Below are 17,016 nucleotides of genomic sequence, written 5' to 3' on the forward strand. Positions count from 1 at the left end.
TCCTGAGCCACCTGCTCTGTAGTCTCCGGGGGCCCCTTTTGTCTTGTCCCTGCTTGTGGCCATGTGCCCTTGCGACTGTAGACAGTGGGAGGAAAAGACCTCCAAACCATGCAGCTCCCGTGCGCAGCGATGGAGTCTGCCCTGCTGTGGGAGGTCACAGCCTCCCAGGGAGGGTCAGGTGGGATCTCTGACATCATCCTGGACGTCTGTAAGACCATGCAGAGCTGATCTGCTTCCCATCCGCTGCACTGGATGCCTGTTGTTGGCCTGTTGGGTTTCCAAGGCCTCCGAATCAGAATCTCAGCCACCTCAGCCTTGGCCTTAGTCGGGGGGCGGGGGGGGCGGGGGGGGGGTTGTCTAACCTGGCCCTGGATTGGGCGTCTCAGGTTCTGAGTTCCGACCACTCCAAAGCCTGCAGAGGTGGAGTGGGTAGTGCCCACGCTTTGTCTAGCAGACACCCTCCGCCTCTTGTGTGGCAATGGCCAGCTCACTCCTTTGTCCTCCTACTCCGGGACCACAGCGTGTTGCCTCCCTCTGGCTCAGGTGCCTCCACCTGCTGCTGTTTGCACCAGCGCCCCACCACGAAAAACGTCAGGTTTCAGGATGCTTGAACAGGAGGAGCGATAATCCTCAAAAACAGCACAGTAACATTGTGCAGAAAGAAAACAATAGAGACAGGCCAGACAAGCAGTTCCAGCATCTCACATTGAAAAACAAACACAGAACCACTGGAATGTTAAAAGAGGAAAACTCAAGGTTGGAAAGGGAAAATCTTGCACGCTCTGAGAAGTTGGCTGCGCTCAGGGAAGCGGCAAACAGGTTGCCTATAATCGAGTGAAAACCCGGCTGGCAGCCGCCTTGGCTCTGGTCACAGTCCGTGTGAGGGGACAGCGAGGGTGAGTCTCCGTGTGCCGAGGGACACGCTTCCACAAGGAGGGAAGGGAACTTCAAAGCACGGTGCGAGCTATAAGCATTAACGGTGCACACGCAAGCAAATCAAACATGTTGGTAAATTTGAGTAGCTGGGCACCATAAAAGAAATGTCCAGTTTTGGTGTTAAAACAGGACACAGAAGCTGCCGATGGAAGGAGAGTTGTCCTGGGGGTTGAGGAATGTGAAGATCTATTTTGTCTTTGGGCAGAACCTTGTAATTTTGTAACTTTTTAACACAAAGGATCATCGGTGAAATCATTTAAATGTAGCCTGTAGCATCTACATCAGCTAGTGAACCGCACCAAAGGGAACAGAAAAAATGCATCAGCACAGGCAGAAAGGGAGACAGAGGAGCAAGGAATAAAGGACAATTACAAATTTAGGTAGTGGAATCAAGTCTAAAACAAAAGTAAAATTAGATTGTAGGATCAATTCCAAAGTGTCAGTGATGACAATAATTGCAAAGGGCTTAAACTCCGGTATTAAAGAACAGAGATTATGTGGTTAGATTTAAAAATCCAAAATCCAGCTCTACCCTGCATTTAAGGGACACACTTTAAAACACACACACACACACACACACACACACACACACACACACAGAAAGTTTGCTGATGTATGGCAAAAGAAATTCTATACAAAATAAAAAGCTAGTTCTTAGGAAAACATTGTCTGTTTTGCAGCCTATTGTACAGATGGGCCACAGGATAGGATATTTAATCATTGGTGGTTGTTTTCCATTTTTGGCTGTTACAAACAATGTGTAACATAATGTTGAAGAAAAGTGAGTTGCAACTACACACACACACACACACACACACACACAGCATCTAACACTATTTATATTATCTTTTTAAAAAAGCGAAAATATTACATATTTTATGGATGCACACAAATGCAATAATTGAATTAATATATGCGCAGGAATCATAAATACCAAATTGCGGTTGATGTTTTGGGGGTAGGTAGAGAGAAGTATCATGGAAGGGTATATAGTAGGTACTTCAACTGTATCTGTGATATTTAATCTCTTTAAATTTTTGAATATGAAAAATGTTAAGATTTGATTAAATTGTATTGAGAATACATGAGTATTTGTTATGTTATTACTTATACTTTTCTGCATGCTCAAAATATTAGTTATTGAATTTTTTAAGTGAAAAATCTATGGCTGTATTCCAAGACAGCTCCGTTTGGCTTTATGGCCCCGCAGACGTAGTTTTACACGTATGTCAGAGCAATTTAGCGTCTTCCCTTGCACACCTATGGAGAGATATGGGTGTGGGGACCTCAGAAATAAAGGACGTTCTGCAGATAACCTGCCCCCATCCAGAGGCCGCCAGAGAGCCAGCCCCTCACTACAGAACAGCCAGTGTGGTTTCTGAGATGATGAAAGGGGTCCTCCTGAAGCTCCAGCACCAGCAAACTATTCTGGGGACACCCCCTTGAGCTCTCGCACAGCTTTAGCGAAGTGACTCTGTCGTGGGAAAGTCGTGGCACCGGCAGCCGGTTCTTTCCTAGAGCCAGCTTCACCTATGACCTGTGAGGTCCGTGAACCTAATGGAGCTCCGGGGGCGGGCCATTCAGGACGGAGAACGTATCGTTGGCTCTCGCTGGAGCGGCGGCCCATTGATGGACACTAGTCAGCGGCTTACTTCCGAGCCGATCCCCCAGGGTGCCTGGGTCACGCCACTTTCCTGCAGTGAAGCTTAGATGGAAAGGTACAGTACCCCGGTCACTCGCGGGTGCAGTAGCTCGCCCCTCGCTCCGCTGTGCGCACGCGCAGTGGCTGGCATGCGCCGTAGTGTTGGCAGTAGACGCGCTGTGCTTCTGGTCGCCCCGCCTGAGGTAGCAAGCGTCTGCGTGTGTGATGCCGGCTGGCTCGCAATGACATTGTCGTGTGTCCTGTTCTAGGGGACTACGGATAAAACGTCCATCCAGAGGAGTCCTCCGGAGACAACGGACCAGCTCCGAGGTCTGAAGACATTTTAGAAAGCTTATGTTTCTTGTACCAAAACAAACTATTATGTGCATTGTAAGTTATTGAGTAATTGATGTCAAACACGATAACTCCTGATCTCCCCAGTACAGGTGTTTTTTTACAATAAATACTTTGATATGTTTTCGACATCTATCAGCTCTCAGGGACAATGCTTCTTAACATATTTCTCAACATGTCTTATCTCATTCAATCGTCAGAGCAGCTCTTAAGGAAGGCACCGTGATCTGCATTCCAGGAATCGGGAAACGGAGGCACAATCCGATGAGTAGCCTGCCCAGAGTTAGCACCCCCTGCTCCGAGTGTCACGGCCAGTAGGAAAAGGCTGACGTCGAAGCGTCCGCACTGCGCCCGCCTCTCTTTCACTCTTGTCCTCAGCCTCAGGGTTAGATCAGTGACCCATGGACCCACGTCAAGCACAACCACGGGGTGAGGAGGACCCTGCCGTGTCTTTAAGCGAAGATTCCAGTGGGCCCCGTCTTTGCAGTTGTCCCTCACGTTGGGTTCATCCTGAGGGGCGGCAGCTGTCACTCTTCCGAGGGACCGGATCGGAGCTCATCCGTTACTTAGCTTTTCGGCAGTGCTCTAGAACCCCGAAAAGATTTATCGTTGCAGACTTTTCCCGGTGCGGGTCGTTGCTGGTGTGCGTGGGGGACGGAGAGCTGCCGATGTCGCCTCAGGCTTCCCGTCTCTGCGCGCAAACGTGGGAAAAATGCCCACGTTGATGAGAAAAACCAAGGAAAGGACTTCGCTTGTGCAATAACCAAAATATTTTTCCCTTTTGAGCCAGCATGGTTCATGTTCTTCGTGCCTGTCAGCACGAGCAAAATGAAAATGAAGAACCTAATCGAGGATGATCATCTTGAGGGAGGACTTTCTTATTCTTGTATTATTAAAACAATAATTTTATTAAATGAAATCATCATTCATTGGAACATAAGGGTGCAGGGCATGTAATAGGCGGCTGTTGTTCAAATAAGAGGAGCCAAGCTCCCAGCCTTATTTCACTGCCCCCTCCTCCTCTTGCACCTCTTTGTGGTGGGGGTGGGGGGGTCAGGAGGGAGGGGTGGGGAGGAGGGGTGGGGGAGGGGGAGGAGGCCTGACAACTGGGCCTTAGTTCCTCTCCAGGCATCGGAAGACCTGCAGAAATGAGCTGAGACTGTAGCATTTGTGCAAAACAAGCGGCTCAGGCCTCAAACATGAAATTCAAAGGAAAGGAACTCGCTATCGTTCTTCCTGGGCAAACGTGGGCGGCACATCCAGGTACGACGATGTCGCTGAGCCACGGGAGGAAAGTTCGGTTCTGCCTGCACCAACCGCCTTTGCCAGCTGGTGTGTGTTTTAAGAGATTCGTTTGTTCTTTAGCAAATGGGAGATGCATGAAGCTCACTGAGTGTGATGTACAGTAGTGTATCCATGACATTTTTCTCAGCGCCAACTGTTATGGGTATGGTGATGAAGTTCTTGGGATGCCAGTGTGTGTAACACCCTGTACCTGACCTCACGGAGTTCAGAGCCAAGAGGAATTACCTCTGGGGCAGAGCACAAAGAGGAAGCATCCAACAGACCAGGGGATCAGTGGCTTAAGTGTAGTTTCCAATGACACTGGCTCAAGGAATTATTACGGCTCAGCATAAAAATGCACAGAGTCTTATGAATCAAGGGCAGCCTTGTCGTTTTCCTACTCATATCGTGATGAGCACTCAGGGACTCAACTCCTTCCAGCCTTGCCCCCGCACTTCCCATCCTGGATTCCCAGCCCTTCCTTTGCACTTGTGGTTAGGCATTGCCCAAAGGGGTCCCACGAACCCCTGCGTTTGTATGTTGTATAAATGGCTTAGAATGCGGGCTGGAGGGTTTGGCTTTGCTGAGAATGGTGCTTGGTTTCAGCGAAGTGGTTCCCTCAGGTAGCTGAACGTAAAAAAATGTTTTTTGGCAAATGCACATTTTGGATAATTAGTATTTTATGAATCAGAGTGACGTGTCCTCTGCCGAGGAGCCCCAGGTCAATTCACTAAGGTGATCTCTTTGTTGTGTGGGAGGCTGTGCGTGGAGTCGGATCCAGTCGTCTGGGGAGTTGTGGGGCTTCTCTGCACCGTTCAAGGAAACTCACCGGGAGGTGCTGTAGAAGGGGCCCTGGGGAGGACCCTCCGTCTCCTGGGCTGTGCGGTGACGGCGGCCACTCACCAAGTGCCTGTGACGGAGCGGCACTGTGCGGGGTGGCAAGGTACCACGTGACACCACATCCTTCATGTCACTTTTAAAATCTTCACGACAACCGAGCAATGCAGTTAGTACTTTTCCCATTGAAAAAAAAAAACAACAAACCAGTCCCAGAACAGATTATCTCCTTAGGGTCTCACAGCGGTCATAGCTGAACCCCAGTATGTGTTGCCGGAAGCCCATACTTCTCTCGTAATACCATACCACCTCCCTCAGAAGCAGGTTTCGCGGGCTCATTTCCCGGCACGGATCTCAGCACGTGGCCACGGGCTGGTGCCCCCCGTGCGGGATGAGCAGACCCCGTCAGCTGCCCCAGGCCCTACTCGGAAACTAAGTGTAGGCTCACCTGCTTTCAAAACGAACTTGACACCTAAGCCAGTGGTTCTCACCCTGGTTACACGTTAGAATCACCGGGCATTACCAGCATCCTGATGCTCGGGCTCCACCTCAAAGTCAATGGTTATTCCAGAGACTCTGAGGGGCAAGGCTTGGGCTTCAGGCAATTGTAAGTCTCCCCCGGCGATGGGGCGTGCATCCAGGGCTGGGAAGTGCCGGTGCAAGCAAACGGCATCAGGCGGATGGAGGGGAGCGACACTGGGGGTTTACCTCTTCCCTGTGGACGTGTTTTCCCGTGTGGGCCTGGACGTGCTGGTCGGGGCGCCTGCCCACACCAGGTAGTGGTTCCCTTCAGGTGGTGTCCACTCTGCCCCTTCTGGAGACCTCCTCGGGTCACCAGCTTCCCGTCGTCCTCTGCGCGTTTCAGATACGGAACCAGCAGACTACGTGGCGTTCTCATCTGCTTGAGCTGATGTCCTTGCAGAGCTGGAGTCTTGTAAAATGTCGGTGGCGGGTGGTTGTCCTGTGCTGTCAGGGCTAAAAATTTCCAAGTTAAAACTTCATCCAAGGTCCTGGAGCTCCCCTGGCGTGAGTGCTTGTGGCCAGAGGCCTGGTGTTTCGGGATACCTGTTCAGATTCCAGCCCCCACAGGTGAGGGAAGAGACAAGAGCAGTCATTTGAGAGACCTGTCAGCCAGGGCGGTTATGTAATTCCTTTCCGAGCCATTGCCACACAGATGGCGTCAAGGAAGGGCAGTTTGCTTTTGCTTTGGGGGAAGTGAGAGCGTGGTTACTAACGAGGCTATTCAAGAATCCTGTACATTCCATCAACATGTACTCTAATATGGATACTACAAATAAGGTACAGTTTTACCTCGATGCTTTTAACTCATTATGGTAGTTATTTAAGCTTTCTCTGAACTTTGGTCCCAGGTTATTTTACAGCCGGGAGGAAGGCCGTGACGTCAGAATGTGTTGAATGAAACCAAAATACAGACTTCCTGCGAGTCAGCTGTGTAAACTTGGGCGAGTTACTTAAGGTCTTTAAGCCTCAGGTCCCCCCCCCCCGAAAAAAGGGGGTGTAATAAATAGTGCTTGCCTCCTAGGACTGTGGTGAGGACAGAAGGCCGGTTCCAGGTGAGTTTCCAGTGTTGGGCTTCGTACACAGTGGATGTCAGATACAGTTTTGTTTTGTTTTGTTTTTTTGTTTTTTTTTTTTTTTTTTTTTTTGTTTTTTTTTAAGATTTTTATTTATTTATTTTTAGGGAGGGAAGGGAGTGGGGGGAGAGAGAGAGAGAGAGAGAGACAGACAGACAGACAGACAGACATCAATGTGCGGTTGCTGGGGGTTATGGCCTGCAACCCAGTAATGTACCCTAGCTGGGAATCGAACCTGGGACACTTTGGTTCCCAGCCCGCGCTCAATCCACTGAGCTACGCCAGCCAGGTGTTTTGTTTTTTTTTACCGTGGCAGATCCTGAGGTGGAAGGCACAGGCTCAGACCTTGCATCGCTCCGTCCGCAGTGCCACCGATGGTAACATCCCAGTGCCTTGGGATTCAAAACTCACGGGTGATTTGGGGGCATTGTTATAAGGACTCTCCCTCAGATTTCAGGCCCGTGCCACCGTTGGGCGCTGATTGCAGAAGTGGGATGAATGGCGGTGGGTTTTATTCTTCAGGGAAAACAGTGCTTGAGAGGCACTGAATGGTGCTTGTATCTTGTTAGGGGGGGTCTGTGTGTGTGTGTGAATGCAGATAGAAACTGGCTGGAGGTGGAAATGCCATTTGCAAAAGTCGTATTATGGTATTATCTTTGGAACAGAACAGAACACATGTCCAGCACTTCTTTAAAAACAACACCAACAAGGTGACTATTAGAATTAATTCAGAAGCTAAGCACAAGCCAGGTCGCTGCCTGGGGGGGCCTGCTGTGCAGTGGGCTCGGAAACTCCCCGAGGGAGGTTGCCACGGCTGCGGTACCACGGCTCAGAGGACCACGCCGCTGCTGCGGGAGTGTGGGGGACGGGGCAGCTAGTATGGGTTGGTGTGTAACTCACGGAATCAGGCCGGACTAGGTCACGCGAGGACGCGAGACTGTCCCCTCTGGCCTGCCACCACTCGGCGCAGAACAACGGGTGCTCTGAGTGAGTGAGATCGATGTGGCGTGGTGACGCACTCTCCCAGGCCTTCTGGAAGCGTTTTCTGCTGAACACTCTGTCACACTCTCCTGACCAAGGGGTCCCTGAGCCTGGGAAAACTGAGAAGACCACATGCCGCTGGCGACCCTCGGGGATTCGTCGTACACGTCTCCGTCATTTAGGTCTCGGAGAAGTCCTGCAAACACTCCTTCAACCTGCACCCAGTTAAACCCCACGTAGGAGCCCCTCCCTCCGGCAGCGACGCCTGCTCCGTTCACAGCTTAGCCCCAGCGGCTTTGAGGAACAGTACACTAAACGCATTTTCAAACAAGGAGTTTTAAAACCTCCGTTCACATTTCAACACCCGAATCCAACGAACAGCCATCGATTTGTTATCTGAATAAACCCCTACCTATTTTCTGAAGAAGAGTAATTCTACCTCGTGGTCTCCGATGCCAGAAAAAGGAAAGATGTAGCCAGCAAGCAAGCAGCGTGGGCTCAGAGAGAGAGACGCAGAGAGAGGAAAGAAACGGAGGCTGGTGGTGGCCGAGGAGAGAGAGAGAGTCAAGGACAAGTTTGGAAGGAATCGTGGTGTCTATGAGAAAGGTGGGCTTTAAACCAATGAGGATCAAAACTCCTAAAAGAACATCACTTTCCTGAGAAACAAATGTGTGTAACAGCAAAATAAAAATGATGATGTGTCCATTTTTGTCTGGAACTTTTCTCCTAGGCACGCCTGAAAGTAATATAGTGTGTGGCACATATAACACCCCCTTTTTTATTACAAATTTTTTTATTACAAAATCATACGCATGTAATTTTATGACATAACAAATGTACTCAGGCACCATTCGACGTTTTAGGTGAACTGTTCGGACTGCTGTCCATCTCGTGGGAGACACGTGAGACACTCACGTAGGCACCCCGCCAACCGCACTCCAGCAGCCTCACCGCTGCCGGACCCTGCAGGTGATGACTCTGCCGAGTGCAGGTTCTGTGTGAGCCGTGTGACCTTGTCCAGTCTTCATTAGCTGATTCCATCCTTTTCTCCAAGCAAACTGCTCCGAGAGATGAGAGCAGACTTGGTGAATGTGTGCCCCAGAGAAAATGGCCCGACTGCTGCTGGCGAAGCCTGTGGCGGGGCGGGGTTCTGGTCCCGGCCTGCTTCTCCCTAGAGGGGAGGACGGAAGCTGGGGGTGGGCTTGTAACGGTGCTGCGGTGCGGCTTGGGTTCCGCTGTGGAAGTGCCTGGTCTTTGAACTGGAGGGTCAGACCCCCTCCCAGGAATATCTCTGGAATGAAGGAGTCCTCAGGAGGCCACGCCAGCACCCCAAAAAGAGAAGTCCTCACTAAACTCAAGACGGCGCCCTCGTCTCCGGCCCTTTTGCCCCGTGATCTAGTCGCAGTCCCTGCAGAGTGGAGAGGCCACCGCTGCACACAGAACAGCCCTCTGAATTCCCTTCCCCCTCACAAGTCAGGGGAGGGCGACTGCGGGGGGTATAAGCATTTCCACGGCGACGGTGGGGGGCTGTGCTCTCTCAGCAGGTTCCGCTCCCTTCGCACAGACTCCGGTGGCAAGGAGAGTTTTTGTTCTGACAATCAGAATCCCGGCAAACGGTAAATGTCCCTCCATGCTGAGAAGGGGGAAATTCAATAATGCTTTGGCTGGGCTCACGCTGGGCAGCAAAAATAGAATGAATACCAGGAGGGACCAGGAGGGACGGGAGCAATAATACATCAGCTGCCCCAGATGCCGGCAACCGTCAGCCTTGGCCCTGAAGCCCTCTCCTGTCTCTGCCTCACTCCCCAGGGTCACAGGACTGTCTTTACGTTTGTTCCCGGAGGGCCTGGCGCCACCATCCCCTTTTTCACTCTAAGAAACAGATGGAAGCAATTCTGAGCTCTTAAAAATCTCTGCTCTTCGGCGTCCGCATTGTGATGTCACTTCGGGACCAGTCGCTGAAGGTCTTGACTACAAGTCATCTTGGCTCAAGACGCAAAGTTGGAGCTTGTGGTAATAGAATCACAAGTTGTGCCTGAACAGTGTTCCTTCCGTAAGCAAGTTGAAGGTTCCAGAGGGGCCCCTACGACGGGAGCCCCTCGAAAGCAGGGAGGGCTGTCTGTCTGGTTCATGGTTGCGTCCTGGGGGCACAGCAGGTGCTCGAGGAAGCCGGTGAAAGAACACTGTCGGTCGTCAGGCGTGTGCTCAGCTGTGCGCCCTCCGAGATGCCGCGTACTGAGGCCCGGAGTGAGCTTCCTGCTGTGTGTGAACCTGTAGAATGGCTCCGACCTGTGATTCTACAGAAGACATATCAGTAGTGCGTTTCTTTGCAAAGAGCGGTGCCGCTAAAACCTGATCATAACAGAACAACTGGAGAGTGTGAACAACCAGAAAGGACATGGCGGTGTGTCTGCCCCTGGGAGGGAATCACGGCCGTGGCTTAGATGTGTGTTCTCACCGAGTTTCCTGCGCGCGTGGTTATGTGTTTTTATAGTGGAAGACTAGGTCATCGTTACTGCTTTCATTTAACAGTATTTTACATGAGCCTCTCTCTATCTGTAGACATGACATCGTTTTTCTGTAGTATCCCAGGACTGTATTTTTTTTCTTTGTTTTTAAATGTTAATCATTGTTCAAGTACAGTTTTCTCCCTTTTACTCCCATTCCAGCCCACCCACCCAACCCTCCCCACTTCCCTCCCATTACCGCCCTCCCACCTAGTTTTCGTCCATGTGTCCTTTAAATTTATTCCTGTAAACCCTTCCCATTTTCCCCTGAAATTCCCTCCCCACTCCCCTCTGGTCACTGTCAGCCTGTCCTCTATTTCAGTGTCTTTGGTTATATTTTGCTTATTTCTTTGTTTTGTTGTTTAGGTTCCTGTTAAAGGTGAGATCATACGGTATTTGTCTTTCACTGCCTGGCTTGTTTCGCTTAGCATAATGCTCTCCAGGACTGTATTTTTAAGAGTGACGGGAACTTAACCAATTCCCCGTGCTTGTGCACTGAGGCTGTGCCTAACCTTTGGCTTGATCATGACAGCATGCATTTCCCCCTTATCGGAAGGGACTGGCACAGCTGGTTTTTCACAGGGTGGCCTTCGGTGCTGCCCGCAGCCCCAGCTCTGCAAGCTGCCTCTGCCTCACGCTCCTCTGGGCGCCCTTCCAGGGGGCGGAGCAGCCGCCGCTGAGAGCTGGCGTTCCAGGCTCTGTCTCAGCAGCCGCTCCTCCACACCCTCCACCTAATCACTGTGTCTCACCTCTTTGCAACGATCTCGAGTAACCTGGGTTCACCTTGAGTCACCTTTTTCACATTGTCTCATTGGCTACAGGCTCTCCAGCAGGAGTGGGAACCATGTAAAGGGAATCCCACAGCCTGTGGCTTCTCAGACGGCTGCTCTCACTTAGCACTGGATATGTTTAAAATGTATCTATGTCTTTACACAGCTTGACCTTGACCGCTCTTTTCTTTCAGTCGCTGAATAACATTCCCCTGGGTGAATGTTCTGCAATTTGTTTTTCCATTTAACTTTTTTTTTTAAAGATTTTATTTATTTATTTTTTAGAGAGGGAAGGGAGGGAGAAAGAGAGAAACATCAATGTGCAGTTGCTGGGGGTCATGGCCTGCAACCCAGGCATGTGCCCTGGCTGGGAATTGAACCTGCAACACTTTGGTTCGCAGCCCGCACTCAATCTACTGAGCTATGCCAGCCAGGGCTTCCATTTAACTCTTGAGAGACAGCTTCGTTGCTTTCAGCCTTTGGCTATTGCACATAAACTTCTATAAGATTGAGGTACAGGTTTCTCTGTGGAGGTGAGCTCTCACGTCAGCTGGGTAAATGGTCTAGGAGCACGGTTGTGGGTCGCACGGCAGGACGACGTCTGCTTCCTGAGAAACCGTCCAACCGTCTTCCGAAGTAGCTGCTCCACTGGGCGCTCCCACCGGCAGGAACGAGAGCCCCTCGCCTGCCGTGGGTACCACCAGATGCTTCCATTTTTATTCCACCCACCCGACCCGGTGTGCAGTGCACAGCCCTGCTGTCCTAATGTGCAAATCCCGGTGACCAAAGTTGTGGAGCGTCCTTTCCTATTCTTTTTCTCATCGTGTGTGTATCTTCTTTGGGGAGGAGTCTGTTTGGATCCTTTATTTTGGGTATGACAACTAGATAGATAGATAGATAGATAGATAGATAGATAGATAGTTAGTTGGGGAGGGCAAACGTTTCCCTATGACACCCTCTGTTGGAAGCACATCAGAGCTGCATGCCCCGAAGGCTCACCCACCACGCTGACTGCTGGTTGGGGGGCAGGGCTCGGCCCAGGGCTGTTTGCCTGGCTCTTCCCCAAAGTGACCCCCCCCCCAGCACCCCGCTCCCTCTCACTTCCTCACCCCTACCCATTCTTTAGGAAAAACCCTTACATGCAGGGGTCCTCCCTGTCTGCCTGTGGGAACTGGTCTTTGTTTCAAGTGCATGGCCACGGCGGGTAACATGCGTGCTCACCTCTGTGGTGCGTCAGCCTCACGGAGATTCCCGTGAAGTGAGCAGTGACCTCGGCGTGTTCCCCGGGTTTGAGGAGACCGAGCAGGTCTGGGGGGGGGGAGGGGCGGGGGGAGGGCGTCGCGCCGTGTCCCCGTGTCCCCGTGTCCCCGCGGGGCTAACGGCTGTCGGTCTGCTCTGCCCCGCTGCAGTCATCAAGCCGCCTCTGCGCCACTTCAAACGCCCCGCCTACGCCTCTGGCTCCTACGCACCTTCGGCCCCGAAGAAAGCTGAGGAGCAGCACCCTGCCAGGTACAAGATGCTGGACCAGAGGATCCGGATGAAAAAGATTCAGAACATCTCCCACAACTGGAACCGGAAATAGGTCCGGGGCAGGAGGGGGGCCCAGTCTGCGGCTCTCAGCGCTCCCCGGCCACAGCGAGACGTCCCCCCCCCTCCCACCCCCGCCCAGCACCCTCGGGGGGCCCCTGGGGCTGGGGCTGGCGCAGCCAGGGCCGAGGGCACCGGGATGCAGGGATGATCCCCTCCACTGTTCCGTCATAGACTCATCGTCGCTGGATTTGGGGGTCAGCGCAGACTCCAGCCTCGAACCAGTAAGACGCTTGTCTCATGTGGCTTTTACTGCTGTGAATCTTTCAAAGTCTAAATAGAACCAACATTAAAACGATACGACCTGTTCAGAAAAAAGTGAAATTCCTCCCCTTGATACTATTGTGACCCTGGACATGCCCTTGGTCTCATAAGACCATTGGTGTGATAACCGTTGTCTGTAAGAAACGCACTTCTGCAGCCATCTTTCCCCCCTTTTAATGCAATTATGTGAATTTCCCCCTTTTTAATGCAATTATGTGAAATTCAAATAAGCATGAGCTTCTCCAGGGACATGCACTCAGCACAGAAGCCGTGCTTCCCTGAATGAAAACCATCTCAGGGGGGAAAGAGACTAAAAACTGTTGTGCTCGTAGATGTTTCTGGACTCAGGTTTCTCGGCGTAGGTCCGAGAAAGATTGGGATCCGCGTGTCCGCTGAGCCTTCCTTCTTTGGTGAGGAAGAGGAAGGCTAAGGCGGGTCCCAATCGCCAGAGCTGAGCCTGCGCAGTTACAGAGACATAGCAGAGTCTGAGGACTGGCCTCCAGGGCGGTCTCTCCAGGAGGGTCCCCCATCCCCGCGGAGAAGGCGCCACGCCCTGAAGCCACAGCCTTCGGGGCGTGACGGTGAAGGGTTTCGCGTCCTCTCCTTTCATTCTCTGACGCTCATGTCCAGGCAACTGGTTACGCAAGGGAGCCAGCTCCCGAGCTCAGTGCCCATCGCGCTGTTGAGCGATTTAGTGGCAATGTGCTTTCCGAGGGCATTCCAGGGAAACTGAACCACCGCAGGAAAGGAAAACCTTTGTTAGGGAAGCCCTGGTAGTCGTGCTCGGCCCCTCCCCGCCCGGTGCCTGCGCAGGAGCGCCCCCTGCAGGCTACCTTGCCTGTTGCCCTTGAACTTGCCCTTGAACTTCGCAGGTAACATCTGCCCGTTCTGCAGACACATGCCTCAGTGCTGGCCGCGCAGTGACCACACATGCCTCAGTGCTGGCCATGCAGTGACCCTTGCCCGGGGAATAGTGGCCTCTCTGTTCCCCAGTGGATTGTGGACAAAAAAGGGGGCGCTGTAATAAATCTAACCAAAAGTAAACTCATAGGGTGATCTGATCATAACTCCGTAACTGGGCAGGTCCGTGGGGGCAGGCACACTCCGGGCACATAACTTCTTTAGTAAAATGTCTTTCTCGGCCTTAAGCACGCGCTGTCCCTCGTTCCTGGGCACCCAGGTTCACACGCCTTTGATGCCTCTTTTTCAGACCCCCCCCCTTTCCAGACCCCCCTCAGGAGGGCACACCACCTCCTTAACCACCCTGTAACCCATCCCCAACCCCTGGCTTTCTCCCGCCTCCAGGCCGCCTCCCCTGTGCCCCCTCTGCAACCCCAAACGCAGGAGAGCAGCTACAGAGTGTGGTTCTGGGAAGCATTTTTCTCCGTCTGTTGAGACCTTGCTTCCAGGCTTACCCTCTGTTTGACGCACATAAATGTGAGTCTGCTCTTCTAAAAAACGCCTTAAAGTCAACGTCAGTGGGAGAGCGTCTAGCCCTGCAGAGATTTTCCAGAGTTCTCGCATCAGCGGGATCGCCCGCTCGCTCACGTGCCCTTGCGACGCTCCGCCACACTCGGTCTCAGGCGCGGAGGCGTCACGTGGCTGCGTTGTCCTCACTGTTTCTTGGCGTTGGGAGCCGGGGTCCTGCGGAAGAAAATGAGCCCCCTCTGTTTTCCTTGATCCTGGCCTGTGATTTCAGCCTTCGCTAACGTTTTAACTGGGCAAGCGCACAGAGCTAGAGACCCTGCATTGCTTGCAAAGTACCTACCATGTTATGCGCATGCTGGATTGTATAGAAATGCCAAAGTGTATATTCTTACAGCAAATAAAAAAGATGCTTTTAAAGGACTTCCTTGTCTGTGAGTCATGTCTCTCTGCTCCAGAATCCTGGGGTGCATTGGAAAAGAGATTTCCCCTGTGCGTGGCCCTATTCGTTTCTGAGTATCTTGTCAAGATGAGTAGTGTAACTTGCCCTTTTCCGTTGCCCTTTTCAGTTTGCTGCCTGACTGTACAGGCAGTAGCTTTGAAAAAAAAAAAAAGTCCTCCTCCGCACCACAGACCCAGTACATTCATGTGTTAATATGAGTGACGCACAAGCACAGCCCGTCTAGAGGTAAAACACGTGTGTTGTCAGCTAAGGTTTTCACCCCAGGGTTAAGCGGTGCAGCTAGCAGTTAAGAACCGGGACTTTGGGGTCAGAAAACCCTGCAATTCAACCTTGACTCCTGTCTCCTGTTTGCTTCGTGAGCTTTATCCGGTTTGTCATCATCTCTCTGAACGGAGACAATGGCAGTACCTGTGTCAGCATCACCCTAGGGGCTAAGCCGACACTGAGAACTCAACAGATAGGAGCTATTATTGCTTGGAGTACATGGAAAAAATACAATAAAAAGAAATAAAACATAGATAAACAAAGAAGGCTTTTGCACTGGAGACACATGCCCCTTAGTAGTTCTGCGAATCGGGTAGGTTGTTAAGATCCTTCAACCTCAGTGAAAAGAAGCCAACACTTCAGTCATCCATGACCCTCCCGGCATTCCCCACGGGCCTTCGTCTCTGCCCCGTGCGCGCTGTCATCCTCGGTGGGCGGGCCCACATTCGGTTGGAAACCCCACGTCCCGACGGGCGACGCTCCCTTCTCCCAGGGCGGTCTCGGCCCCCTCTCTGAGCAGTTACGGCCACTCGTGCTCTGGCGCCCACGTCCGCCCGTCCCTGGCCGCCTCCCCGCAGCTGCCGCCCTCCCCGCTGTCCTGCTTCACCCCGTTTCACTTCCCGCGTTCGATTCCAAGTCCCGCCCATGCAGCGTCCCTCGCACGGCCCCCTTTCCAGTTCTCGGCTGATTCGGCGTCTTTTCATGAGTCAGAATCTCAGTCGACTCAGGAGAAAGAATATAGGTTTAAAGATTCAAGTGTCATTAGACTTGTCTTTAAAAACAAGAGACTTTGCTGCTCATAAATGACTCTGTTTCAAACATAGACTCAAAATTCCTAGAGAACAAAGAAATACAGCGCTAGCCCTGGGCGGTGGCTCAGCTGGTTAGAGCATTGTCTCGATTTGCCAAGTTTGTGGGTTCGAGCCCCAGTCAGGGCACATACAAGAATCCACCAATGAAATACACGAAATATAGCTCTACCCCTTGGAGCCTCACCCTTCAAAGGGGATGGGTTACCTAAGTCACTCTGTCCCACAAACATTTACTCACAGAGGTTTCATATGACCCAGAATTTTGGGAACAAAAACAAAACAAAACACACCTGGGTGTGTTCTCATCATTTCCTAGAACAGGCTACACATGCTCTGGGCGATGCCGCCTAAGACAACACGTGGAACCTCCAGTCCGCAGCCTCTCATCTGGAAAGAATTTGAATGCTAATCAGCCACACGAAATGTGTGTTGCTTGGCTCATTTCTGGAAATGAGGTTGACATCAGGCTGAACTGGTGGCACAAGGACTTGGGCAGGGCACCCCCTCAAAAATGATACTGGTTTAATTGAATGGAATGAAATTGCAGAGCGCAGCTGTATAAAACGCACTCATTTCTTAAGCTGCACTGCCCCCTGGTGTCTCTCCGAGGTATGAACTCTTTGCTGAGTTCTGGGGCGTCATTAGCGCGGATTGCTTTTGGCTGGATCAAAGTTGACTCCTCTAAGAATTCTAGAGGGCGGGCAGCTGCGGAGAATACCGTTCTCCTGCTGATTATGGGGCCGCTGCACTTCTGTATGGGTTTATTCTGTTACCGAGCACACATGGAAAAAATACTCAACCAGGGGATGAGCTGGGAGACAAACTACAGAAATCCTGGAAAATATAGTAAAAAACTCTAAATAAAAGACAGTGATCAGTGACATGTTACATAGGGAAAAAATGAACGATTTGAGCCCCATTTAACTATATTAATTGCCACTTAATTACAGCACCATTAATTTTTACTTATTATTCCTCGTATGCTAACATGCCGGCACAGCCTCCATTTCTAGGCCCTTTCCCCTTCTCCTGTCCCTTCCAGAGAAACTAGAAGTTAACGTTCAGTGGCCCGGGGTTCCTAGAGTTAGGAGTGGCCAGGTGACACAGTTCGAGCTAATGAGACCTGGAGCTGCCTCTTCCGGTTCTTCCCGCCCTGAGTGCCGGCTTGGCCCGGCTGTACCGCAGCTGCGACTGTTTAGGGTCACGATGCGCAGGAAAATGAAACCCCACACGCTGGAAAGGGCCTGTGTTCCAGACGGTGTCACTGAACCGCCACACCTTCCCTGATCTGACCC

The 17,016-nt window shown here is 51.7% G+C and overlaps 1 protein-coding gene across 7 annotated transcripts in view; it reads left to right on the top strand.

Moving 5' to 3' along the window:
* The window catches only part of PDE1C (phosphodiesterase 1C), a 364,388-nt gene extending 351,830 nt beyond the window's left edge, over positions 1–12,558 (top strand). For 2 of the 7 annotated variants that reach the window (XM_045827376.1, XM_045827381.1), the window contains exon 19: positions 12,316–12,557. In XM_045827376.1, coding sequence (XP_045683332.1) covers positions 12,316–12,488 — 173 coding nt within the window. In that variant the 3' untranslated portion in view covers positions 12,489–12,557. Of the gene's footprint in view, positions 1–2,847; positions 3,068–3,132; positions 3,151–10,502; positions 10,516–12,315 lie in introns of those variants that run through there. The other 5 variants (XM_045827378.1, XM_045827379.1, XM_045827375.1 and 2 more) reach the window with 5 other exon arrangements.
* Positions 12,559–17,016: the final 4,458 nt, after the last annotated feature.

This window comes from Phyllostomus hastatus, unplaced genomic scaffold (genome assembly GCF_019186645.2).
Source record: "Phyllostomus hastatus isolate PE091 unplaced genomic scaffold, TTU_PhHast_1.1 phas_scaffold_78, whole genome shotgun sequence".
In the NCBI taxonomy this organism is placed as follows: Eukaryota; Metazoa; Chordata; class Mammalia; order Chiroptera; family Phyllostomidae; genus Phyllostomus; species Phyllostomus hastatus.